This window comes from Helianthus annuus, chromosome 2 (genome assembly GCF_002127325.2).
Source record: "Helianthus annuus cultivar XRQ/B chromosome 2, HanXRQr2.0-SUNRISE, whole genome shotgun sequence".
NCBI classification, from domain to species: domain Eukaryota; kingdom Viridiplantae; phylum Streptophyta; class Magnoliopsida; order Asterales; family Asteraceae; genus Helianthus; species Helianthus annuus.
Window position 1 is genome coordinate 55,680,089 of NC_035434.2, and position 11,803 is coordinate 55,691,891.

Here is an 11,803-nt window from a genome sequence, read left to right on the forward strand (position 1 = left end):
ATTATGTTCATGGACGCTTAATACAGGCTGAAAAAGAAACATACTGCAAGCAGGTTAAAAATTCGTACTTATTTTTATATATTTCCAGTGTATCTTTTGAACTGTTACCAAAACTTCTAATTTATATTTTGTATCCTATATAAAATCTAATATGACATTTCTAAAATTTATGAAAATTATAGCATTTACCACACGATTTGCTGAAGCTGTTGTCGCAAAGGAGATTAAAAATTGATAACTTGGTTGCCAAAGTACATGGACCAAAGCAGAGTAGTAAAGTTGATGTCCATTATGTTTTCTCTCCTGGAAATAAAAAGGGATTAGCTGCTGGTTTTATGGGATCAAGATGGACAACTTTTTGCTTCGAAAATGATATTGAGGAAAGCTGCCAACTGCTGTTTCAATGGATGGGAAGTACTCCTGAAGATGACTTTAACTTTACTGTGAAGGTTTTTAACAAACACGGGATTGCACTTCACGAAGAGACAAAACATCACTGCGGCCGTACCAATCACCAACTCCGCAAAAGGCGTCCACATTATAAAAAACAGTTTGAATACCATGTTTTACAGACACACAGCTTGGTATTTACATATCCACTTTTAATATAGTTGATTTTACTTATAATCTTGGATCTATCTGTTATTACTTAAAGTATATGCTATTTTGAATGAATAACTAAAGAAAAAATTTTCCTTTACAGGAAATACCAAGGAACTTTGTTTCGAGAACACCAGCTAAATGATTACCGTAAAGTTGTGCTGTCATTTGGTCATGTGAAGTTTTTGGTACATCTAGTTGTCAGGAGAGATCCTAGAACACCTGACGACAACAACCATCTAGTGATGCATACAGACTGGCAGCGTATCATGGATGAAACAGGATTATCTGTGGGGAAAAAGCTGAGGTTTGAGATAGTCGAAGGAAAAAGTGTAAAAGGAGATAAAATACACTTTGAAGTTTGTTGACATGAACTTTGAACACCTTTTCAGCCTTGTATAATTTATTTTTTAGTTGACATGTTTGATGGACAAATTTCTTGTTTGGAAACTAACTTAGGAATGAAGTTATGTAATCTTAGTATAATGTGATCAAAACTGTGGTTTTACCTTTTTATATTTTTTAACTAAAAATTACTATATTTTGCATCTAAACATTACTATTTTCCATTACATTTCCCGGTCACTCAACAAAAAGAAATATAACACTCAAAATTAATAAAATAGTATACAAATTGGAATTACAAATAACAGTGTTTTAAAAACTACTCTACCAAAGGGACAAACTCAACATCTGTTTCGCTAAACTTTGCAAACCAAAACATCTGTTGAAGATAACCACTGTTAAAAGAAAAGTCTGTTACTTAAACGAAACAACCTCAGCACATGAGGCAAAAACTCTGCTGATGAACCGAAAGGTCTGTTAACACAAAGACTGCTAAAGCAAAAGTCTGCTAAAGAGAAGCTCTGTCGATGAAGCAAAATGGATAATGAACCTAAGTTCTGTTGTACACCAACAGATATTAGACAATTCAACAAAAGATCTATAATATAAGATCTTTAACAGATGATAATCAACAGCTCATAAGCTCTGTTGAAGCACGCTATAACAGTGCTTAGCCTTTAACAGATCTTTAACAGTGCTTAAGGGTTAACAGATGTTAGCATGTTATAGCACGCTATAACCTCTGCTGATGAAGCAAAATGTATGATGAACCTAAGTTCTGCTATGCACCAACAGATATTACACAATAGAACACAACATTTATAATATAAGATGTTTAACAGATAATGATCAATAGCTCATATAGTCTGTTGAAGCACCCTATAACAGTGCTTAACCTTTCATAGATCTTTAACAATACTTAGGGGTTAACAGATGTTAGCACACTATAACAGTGCTTAGCCTCTAACAGATGTTAATGTATCTCAGACCCCAACAGTTTTCCGACTAAACAATTGATTAAATTTTCATTCATCAATCTTACAATAATATACAACCCTACTACTTATCCAGTCCATCAATATCACCAAACATGTATAATAAAGGCTAACCTTACTTGATATTCATCCAATGGACATTACATAACATATTCAGCATTGTAGGCATTACAAACAAAACTTTTAACCACAGTCTGTTAAAACAACAGTTAACAGACATAAATAAAAACCACAAGTATTCTTAAAAAATAATTGGTTTCTACTTATCTCTCATAACAATTGTTTTTTCATAAGAATCTAATTGTTAACCTTAGTCAGCTTCTTCCGGGTTCTTCTCACATTAGTGGATAGCTCACCAACGTTGGCAACATCAGCATCTTGAGCCATCCGCTTTCCATTGGGACTTGATCCAGAATCCTTTTCAACTTCAACGACTGAAGAGTCGGCCGTAACAGAGACAACATCCTTCCAACAGATCACAAAACAACTATTGATCTCATTTAATAAAATAATGAACTCTTTTTAAACGTACTAAACATACTTTAAAAATAAATACTCACCCTTGAAGTTCGTTCAGCAGACACCTGAGAAGAGTCTGAAAGGTTAACGTCTTTAACGTCAACTACCTCTTGAGTAACCTAAAGGATCATAATATATGATATCATATAAAAAAGTACACAATCCAGTGTTTAAAACTCAAAAGAAAAATAAATACATTGAAAGAGTAATTTTATATGCTACCTCATCAGTATTTTCATCACCATTACCATCTCCACCAACCAACTCAGCAATTATTACTGGATCCTCAGTTGTTGTTTTTTTTGCACTGTATAAACACGATAGTCATTTTTAAGATTGAACTCTGAAACATCAATCTTAAAAGCAGCCTTCTTATCAACCAATCGAAATATCTCATGAGGGAATCCAGTATCATTGGCCTTAACCTGCCTCTCTCTTATGTCACTCGCCGCTAATCCAAGAAGCTTCTGAACATCTCTATCAAACATAACAAAAGAAACACTACCACTCTCATCCTGAACCCGCACTTGCACCTTGAACCTGAAATATACACAACTGACTAAGTAAACTGCAAAACTATATTCAAATATGAGTCTTAGAATGTTACTTATATTAATATAACTCTAAATAATCATCATTGCTTACTTTGTGGTGATCGATGTACATTCAGTATGACATCTGATACAAACCAAAGAAGTCGCAGGCAATCGAAGAATATCATCTGAAACATTCTCAACATTCTGCAAGTATTCACTTTTACCCATCACCTTCTTGAAACACTTACGACATGCAGCATAAAACCAACCATACTCTTCTTACACAATCTTAATTGTCGCAACCACAACACAAGACATTTCCTGTAAAAACACAACACACTTCCTGTAAAAACACGCAGGTGACAAACCAAACAAATAACCAAACTATATACAAAGAAGTGAAACCTCTTCTATCTCGCTAATCTCATCAACTTGTTTCTTCACACCTTCAGTTACAAATTCTTTATGTAATGGAAAAATACTCTGAGACGATAGTATCGTCTGAGAAGTAGAACTACTCCCTTGTCCAAACTTCAATATATGCCTTTTGAATATCACAAATTATTAGAATTAGTATACAAATGACATGAAACCAAGTATTTGACTTTTCCATCTATATATAATAGAAATTATATTAAGAATTACCTCCTCCTTAGTTCATCAACTTCATCAATTTCTTGATTCAGAAAAATTCATGTTGCAAACTTGTCACTTTGAACAATATATTCACCTACACGGAAAAGTATACAGATATTTAATGTATACCTGTCTTTATATTGCCAGAAATAAACAGTATAGTTATGATTTGCAGGAAGTAACAAAAATACCTCTCCATTCCTTACACTTTCCATGCTGTATAACAACCATCACATGCTCATGAGGTGGGATTTTAGAAATGAAGTCCTTAATCTGCAGAGCATAACCATTCCACACAGTACACCGCAAAACCTTACCACTACATGAAAAGAATATTCATATCAAAACAACATTGAATGAATAAAAATAGAAAATAAATCAGGAAAACTATAACATTTATTAAAGTAGCATATGGTTTCAATTTCAGTACTATATTCACTAAGAATAAACTGTAGACCTCATTTATTATCATGATTCAGCATTACATACAAACAATATAAACCTCATTTATTACCATTACATTATCCCACATTAAATACAAACATTTTTCATCTTATTTATTAATATCATTAAATACATTTTATGATCACTACATGACTGAACATATAAACAACAACTTACTCCAAATCTTCAATATCGAAATTCATCTTCTTAGTCTCCTTTGGAGGTCGATCAAATATTTCAAGATCTCCACAAGAAATCACAGATCCAGCAACATCTACATGATCACATTATACAAGAATATAAGTAAAACTCTCTAATATTATACAAGCAAGATATAATTACAAAAATATACACTACTAACACTCAAAGCGTTTAACACCTCTCCTTGAAGAATATCTTCATAAGCTCTGAAATTGAAACCATACTCAACACCTTGCCAATCTCTCACACGAGTAACAGTTGTGCATCTATAAAAGTTGATTTTATAAGGCTGCACTACTACTTTATATAAATCTTTATTCTCACCAACACCAAACTTCGAAAGAATCACAACAGCATCTTCTTGCAGTTGTCCATCAAAAACAGGTATCAGATGACTTTTAATACCTCCTTGAATCTTAGCACCCTGAAGAACATTTAAAGAAATTATGTTCTTAGCATACAACACTACATTTTCTAAAATAAAACAGAAAAGCAGAGATATAAATTACCTTCTCATCAATGAAGATGATCTCCATTTTGTAACCCTGATTCCATTTTCGTATAATTCTCTCCTTCATGTTCCACATATCCTTAGCAGGATTCAAATCGTTAACAAAACTAAGATTATTACTCTCAACTGATATTGACATGATTCTAATTCGGAATTCGGATTGTGATTAAATTTCAAATTTCAAAATCAGAGAAGATGAAAGCGTGATGATATATGAAGAGGTAAATGAGAAGAAAAGCCTTATATAAGAAGGATGATTGACAGGAGTTTGAATCTGAGTGACATGCATTAATTGCTAATTACTTATTCCCATGCATATTTAAAATTGAATTTCCCGGTAATTAGCGTTAAACATCTGCTGATGTAAAAGTATTACGGAAGATAACAACATCTGCTGCTGCTAAGTACACATTTGCCAAAGGAACCAGCTGCTACTTTCTCGTAGATAGGCAGTGGTTTGCCCTTTAGAATGTGGGCCAGACCTTTAAAATTTGAAAATACACAAGACAGTGGTTTGATGTGGGCCAACTTTGAATTCTAAAGTCTTTTAATATTAGGCTTTATGATGTAATAATGAGATAAGAAAAGCCTTGTTGAACACCCTCTCCTGCTGACACATCAGCATTTCTTATGTCACTTGAATTTCTCCTTTTATAGAAAGTATATATATATATATATATATATATATATATATATATATATATATATATATATATATATATATATATATATATATATATATATATATATATATATATATATATATATATATATATATAGGGGATGGTTCAAATGAAAACCACTTTTATTGTGAAAACTCGAAAACTAACTAAAAAAGCCTAAAAAAACCTAAAAAAACCTAAAAAACATACAAATTTTTTTTTTTTTACAATTTTTTTTAGAAAAATCGCTACTTTTTATACATGGAAAAAAAATTTCAAAAAAAAAAAAAATTTTTTTTGGTTGTACTGCACATGTGCACTAATACGGAAAGCCTAAACCACTTAACCCACCCCCCACCGACACCCCCCAAAAACCTAAACCCCCCAACCCCCCCCCCCCCCAAAAAAAAAAAAAAAACCTAAACACCCCCACCCCCCCCCCCCCAAGAAAACCTAAACCCCCCCACCTCCCACCCTCCCGAAAACTTAAAACTAAACCCTAAACATAAACCCGAAAAAAACCTAACCCCCCCACCCCCACCCCCCAAAAACCTAAACCCCCCTCCCCCCACACCCAAAAACCTAATCCTAAACTTCCAAAAAAAACTAACCCTAAAAGCTAAACTAGAATCAAAAAGCTAATTTTAAGCATGTAATGCACATTGTAGTACATGTTATATTGCACATGTGCACTACTATAATAATAGTATTGAAAACAAGACGACACCATAAATCTTTTTTTATGTCATAAAAAATATGCTCGAATATACTTGAATGAAAGATAAGAAAATTTGTGATCTTATGGTGCTATTTTTGTTTTAAAATGATAACGTATGGAGAAATGGGAAATGTTTGAAAAGTTATATATTTTTTGTTCCAATTTTACCCCTCCTTCATTAAAAGTCTCCCCCCCCTCCTTTTTAGTGGGTTTTAGTTAGTTTTCTAGTTTTCACAATAACTAGTGGTTTTTATTTGAACCTTCCCCTATATATATATATATATATATATATATATATATATATATATATATATATATATATATATATGTTTGTTCCTACTTACCCAACCAACTAACCAACCAACCTCAATTTGATTTCGAGTAGAAACACATGGAAGTTGAAAAACGACAAAGAACTTAGTAAGGTTAAAGGGTGTGGGAGTAATGGTTGGGACATGATTCGTCACCTAGGAACATGAATGGAAGGCTACATCACCCCCTTGCTTGATCCACCATGGTTTGCATGGATTAAACCATTGCAACCATGGTCCTTCTTTCCATTTTTTGAAGAAATCATTTTCTTTTTCTTTAAACAAAGATAAATTAAAATAAATAAGAGGCTAGTGGTTTGGGTCATGACCACACCCTTAGGATAGTGGTTTTGGATGGTGAATTAGAGGTGAGTGACATGACACTACGTGAAGGGTTATGTTAGTCATTATGCTCATGACCATACCCTATAGCCTAATTATTATTGCAAAATCAAGTAATCAATATATTTTTAAATATAAACATTTTCTTTTAGTTGCATCCATGATTAATTTATTTGTCTATTTATGGAATCTAGGTGTTGCAAACTTGCAATCATGTACCAAACTCGATGGACTATGATAATCATGTACCAAACTCGATGGACTATGTTCTAAGTTACTGTGAGGAACAACTTTCCTTCACGATCGAGTGCAAAACAAGGCAAAAATGTTTTATGATTTCATTTAGTTTATTCTTGACTTTAATGATCACAAAGTAGAAATACGATTAATTAAACTTAAAGTTTAAAATTGTAATTATATAGCGTTTAATTCACAATGCAACCTAGCTTTCTTAATAAAAGTAATCAAATATCTAAAATCTATCAAATAATATTTATATTTCTGCTTATTTTTGGGATATTTAGAATTGTAGAGCTATTTATGAGATGAATCAAGCCAGTCTGTCAAGTCATGGTCGACTTGTTTTGTAAATGAGCTGAGCTTGGTTTATAAACAATATGAGTCAAGTTGTCCAAGTTTGTAACTTTGTATTTGAGATGAATACGAACAAGTTATTTTACTTATTTCAACATGATATTAGGTTTTGGGTTTAAACCACAGGTTATTTGAACACGTGTATATTTAGAAGTGGACAACAACATGATATTAGGTTTTGGGTTTAAACTAAAACATAAATTAAAAAATGTATAAATGTTGCTTTTAGAAATGACAAGTTGATAATATATACATGTTTATAAAATAACTTAAAAATAATAATTCGAGCTGAGCTGAACTGACTCGGTTTATAAACAAGCTAATTTTAAACAAGTTTTTATTTGAGGGCGTTTCGAGTTACAAGCTATTTATATACAAATTAGAAATGCCTCATGCACCTTTATAGAACTTTTTAACCTGTTAACTACAAATAAGTTATTTTTTAGTTATTGTAATATAAGTTTTAACTTAGCATTATGCTTTATAATTTTAATTTGATTTGGGAATATTTCACAATATATGAATGTCACCAATCTAGGGAACTTTACTTGAAGTGCACCTTTATTAAACTTTTTATTATTTTTGTTTTTTTTATTTAAAATATACATGTCTTGTATAATTTCAAAAATTCATTATAGCATGAACAACAATGCGTACGTTGCCCAAGTCTGGAGAGCGGACCACCCCTCACCAGACCAAGTCTTGTTGGAGGCGTTTGACCCATACGGTCCGGTTTGCTTGAACGGACCAGCTTGGTCTGAAATGGTGGGGGACCACCCACTCATAAACTTTTTTTATTTTTTTTTTATTTTTAGTGTAAAAATAGGATGTGACGTAGATGTTTGGAATAATTTATTGATAGAAAAGTAAGATTTGAAGTAATGTACCATGCTTAGTAGATAGTCTAACGTATGAACTTTGATCACCATTATAGATTCTCTTATAGCATGTTTCCCATTATCAAAATCTTAATACAAATTTATACGAATTTTATCCATAGCATTAGCATTATACTTTATGATTTCATTTGGGACCATTTCACATGTGAATGTCACCAACCTAGGACACTTTTGTCAATTCTCTTGTCACCCACAACAAGCATAAATATATTATCGTGGTTCACCAACAACAGTCCACCATCTTCAACCCATTAAACCTTCTCTTCATTGAAGAAACAGTTTGTAGTTTCATTTTCGCCGGAAGAACAAATGGCAGCCGAGAAGAGCAAGATTCTGATCATCGGTGGAACCGGGTACATCGGAAAATTTGTAGTCGAAGCTAGTGCAAAATCCGGCCACCCAACCTTCGCTCTTGTTCGAGAATCCACGGTAGCAGATTCTGTGAAGGGTCCGCTTGTTGAGAGGTTCAAGAACTCTGGTGTCACTCTTGTTCATGTATGTGTTTCATATGGACTTTTAAACTTATAAACATATTGTTTTTTAGGGTTTTGTTAAGTGTGTTTTAACTTTTGAGGATTAATATTGGATGTTTTGTGATGAATAGGGTGATCTGAATGATCATGAAAGTTTAGTGAAGGCTATTAAGCAGGTGGATGTGGTGATTTCAACTGTGGGTAATATGCAAATAGGAGATCAAACCAAAATTATTGCCGCTATTAAAGAAGCTGGAAATGTTAAGGTTTGTTGCCAACTTTGGTTCTTAGATACATGCAATAATAAATAAATATTATTCAAAATCAATTTGTTTATATCTAACATATGTTAGTGCTATTTCACTACTAAACAAGAGTATCATCGAAGGAGATTCACTGACGGAACACAACCAAACTAGAAAGAAAAAAATTGAAAATGTAAATTAATTAATTAAATAAAATGGTCAGTAATACCTATGGATTACAGAGAGTTAGTTCCAACAATAACATTTAAGCTGGGCCGGCCCCGAGAATTCGTGTACCCTGTTCGAATTCGAAAAAAACATGCTCTTAGACCTTAACGCAACTGGGTATTAGGCGATCTAAACCTAATGACAATGGACTAATAACCAATCTAAACCAGAAAAATAGTTTTGTAAGTGGGCATATGTTGGTGTTTATAAGGGTATACCATATTAATTTACTTTTTTACTATAATATTTTAAGCTCATTTGTTTTTCCAAAACCTCTTTTTTTTTTCTTTTTTTTTTTTTTTTCAAACGGCACATTTCATTAAATATCAACAAATTTCATTTTCAAACCCTCATATGAACATGTTTATGATCGTGTTTAATTTGTTTAGAGGTTTTTTCCATCCGAGTTTGGTACGGATGTGGATCATCAAAACGCGCTTGAGCCCGCAAGTTCGGCTTTCGCTGGGAAAAAGCAAATCCGTCGGGCGATTGAGGCCGAGGGGATTCCATACACATATGTGGCTTGCAACTGCTTTGCGGGTTACTTTCTGCCTACATTGGTTCAGCCTGGAGCCACCAGCCCACCTAGAGATAAAGTAACCATTCTTGGCGATGGAAATCCCAAAGGTAACAAATGAGCTCCTACATCTTTTGTATGTGAAAATGGGCTGGGTTGGGTTGGGTTGGGTTGTAACTACTTTAAATGGGCTAAGTAGCGTACGGTTGACCCTCAAAACTAAAAAATAACAAATAACTATTATCAAAAACAATATTATTATCACTTTTACTACTTCTTTTACTGTTACTAAATTCATTTGAGACAAGTTATTAAGCTGATGTAAAAGTGAAGTTATTTTTTTTACCGTTCAAACACTTTAACTTTACTTTTACATCAGCTTAATAACTTGCCTCAACCTAAAATTTTGATTTGATCGATTTGAACCCGTTAATACACATTCAGATAATCAAATTGAATTAGGTGATTTATGAATACCATGTGCACAATTAGGCAAGCTTTTGAATACCACTTGGACAAGTAGGTGAGTTTTTGAATCTTTGTTAAAGTTGTCATTTCGCTTTGCATTGACAATAGACCGGGAATTAGTAATCTTAATCACATATTTGGTTGTAAAATGTTGTCCCATACCCTATCTATTACCTATCCAGTATTGTACATTTCTTTTTACTACGCCCTCCAAGCAAAAACATTGCATTTCAATGTGCTCCATGTAAATTTCTTTTTTACTATTTCCATCTGCGTACGAGTAAAAATTTCCATATCATAAATACTATTGGAAAATATATCAACACTTTGTATCATATTTTCTATTAAATGAGATTAATACGTTTTTATTTGAAAATGTAGTTGTTTTTAATGAAGAACATGATGTTGGTACTTACACAATCAAAGCTGTGGATGATCCAAGAACATTAAACAAGATTCTTTACATCAAACCACCTAAAAACACTTGCTCCTTTAATGAACTTGTTTCCCTTTGGGAGAAGAAGATTGGGAAATCCCTAGAGAAAACCTATGTTCCTGGGGAACAAGTTGTGAAGCTTATTCAAGGTATGTTTGAGAAAGAAAATAATCTACATTTATATATTTATTTTCTTTAATTATTCTTCGGTTCTATATTTTTTTTTCTTTGATTTGTTTCAGGGTCTCCATTTCCGAACAATCTTTTCTTAGCCCTCAACCACTCGATTTTTGTAAACGGAGATCTTACCAACTTCAAGATAGAACCATCGTTTGGCGTTGAGGCTTCTGAGCTGTATCCGGATGTGAAATACACAACTGTTGAGGAATATCTTGATCGATTTGTTGAGTGAACGGCCGTGATTTTACCTATATGACATGATCACATAAGCGTATTTGTTCTTTGTTTAATAATGTAATTCTGAATGTATGGTGTGCTTCTATGATATTGGAACGTCAATGACATTGTGTTTTAAAATAAATAATTTTTGGATCTTTGAGTTTGTAGATCGTTTTCCTTCTTTTTTCAAGATTTTGTTGCAAGCAATGCTATACTTTTGTACATAAACGCAAAAATGATTATGTCCACAAAACGTAATATATGTGGATCATAAGTGATTTGAAATATATGTATACATAAATTCAAATATATGATATGGAAATTACCTGAAGAGGTATGGTCCTAATTCTCTGCCTACATGGCAGGGACCACACCACTTTTTGAGCATACATGGCGACCGCATCAGAAAAGCAATCCAGAAGCCTTTAGAAACTTCTGGAAGATCTGCAAGTGGTACCAAAGATGCTCTACCCAACAAAAAGGACAACACGTGTCACCACTCGCAGAACGCCACGTAGGCCTGCGACGAATCAGGGGGCAGAGCTGACAACACCAGTACAAGTTTTCCAGCATGGACAAATGCAAGAGCGCCACGTGTATCACTACACCAGCCGTGACAGAGCAGACCAAGAGGATATTCCCTTTGGTCGGACAGTTGGCGCGCATCCACAGCTGGCACAGTTGCTCCTCCCTTCTTCACCCTCCGGCTATAAATAGGACCCTT

At 33.4% G+C, this 11,803-nt stretch overlaps 2 protein-coding genes and 1 long non-coding RNA gene across 3 annotated transcripts; 1 reads left to right on the forward strand and 2 right to left on the reverse strand.

Moving 5' to 3' along the window:
• Nucleotides 1–2,729: 2,729 nt before the first annotated feature.
• LOC110915929 lies at nt 2,730–3,726 on the reverse strand. Its single transcript, XR_004887469.1, has 4 exons — nt 3,641–3,726; nt 3,442–3,539; nt 3,105–3,316; nt 2,730–2,999 (listed from the first exon to the last, which is right to left on the reverse strand). It is a non-coding gene; the product is annotated as an uncharacterized LOC110915929 (long non-coding RNA).
• Nucleotides 3,727–3,793: 67 nt separating this feature from the next.
• LOC110890700 lies at nt 3,794–4,926 on the reverse strand. The gene is made up of 4 exons (XM_022138329.2): nt 4,786–4,926; nt 4,418–4,700; nt 4,253–4,349; nt 3,794–3,950 (listed from the first exon to the last, which is right to left on the reverse strand). The coding sequence occupies exons 1-4, from the start codon at nt 4,924–4,926 to the stop codon at nt 3,794–3,796; spliced, it is 678 nt and encodes a 225-aa protein (XP_021994021.2).
• Nucleotides 4,927–8,506: 3,580 nt separating this feature from the next.
• LOC110915923 (phenylcoumaran benzylic ether reductase TP7) lies at nt 8,507–11,246 on the forward strand. Its single transcript, XM_022160673.2, has 5 exons — nt 8,507–8,808; nt 8,918–9,052; nt 9,649–9,886; nt 10,626–10,829; nt 10,923–11,246. The coding sequence occupies exons 1-5, from the start codon at nt 8,623–8,625 to the stop codon at nt 11,090–11,092; spliced, it is 933 nt and encodes a 310-aa protein (XP_022016365.1). The 5' UTR covers nt 8,507–8,622; the 3' UTR covers nt 11,093–11,246.
• The last annotated feature ends 557 nt before the right edge of the window (nt 11,247–11,803 follow it).

What these genes read in the sequence shown, in the direction of transcription:
- LOC110915923 (XM_022160673.2), top strand. Translation starts at nt 8,623, where the DNA reads ATGGCAGCCGAGAAGAGCAAGATTCTGATCATCGGTGGAACCGGGTAC. An exon ending in AAGAAGCTGGAAATGTTAAG is followed by an intron (nt 9,053 to 9,648) that starts GTTTGTTGCCAA and finishes TAATTTGTTTAG; the next exon opens with AGGTTTTTTCCATCCGAGTT. An exon ending in TGGCGATGGAAATCCCAAAG is followed by an intron (nt 9,887 to 10,625) that starts GTAACAAATGAG and finishes TTGAAAATGTAG; the next exon opens with TTGTTTTTAATGAAGAACAT.
- LOC110890700 (XM_022138329.2), bottom strand. Translation starts at nt 4,926, where the DNA reads ATGTCAATATCAGTTGAGAGTAATAATCTTAGTTTTGTTAACGATTTG. An exon ending in TCATCTTCATTGATGAGAAG is followed by an intron (nt 4,701 to 4,785) that starts GTAATTTATATC and finishes AATGTTCTTCAG; the next exon opens with GGTGCTAAGATTCAAGGAGG. An exon ending in TTCGATATTGAAGATTTGGA is followed by an intron (nt 3,951 to 4,252) that starts GTAAGTTGTTGT and finishes CTTTTCATGTAG; the next exon opens with TGGTAAGGTTTTGCGGTGTA.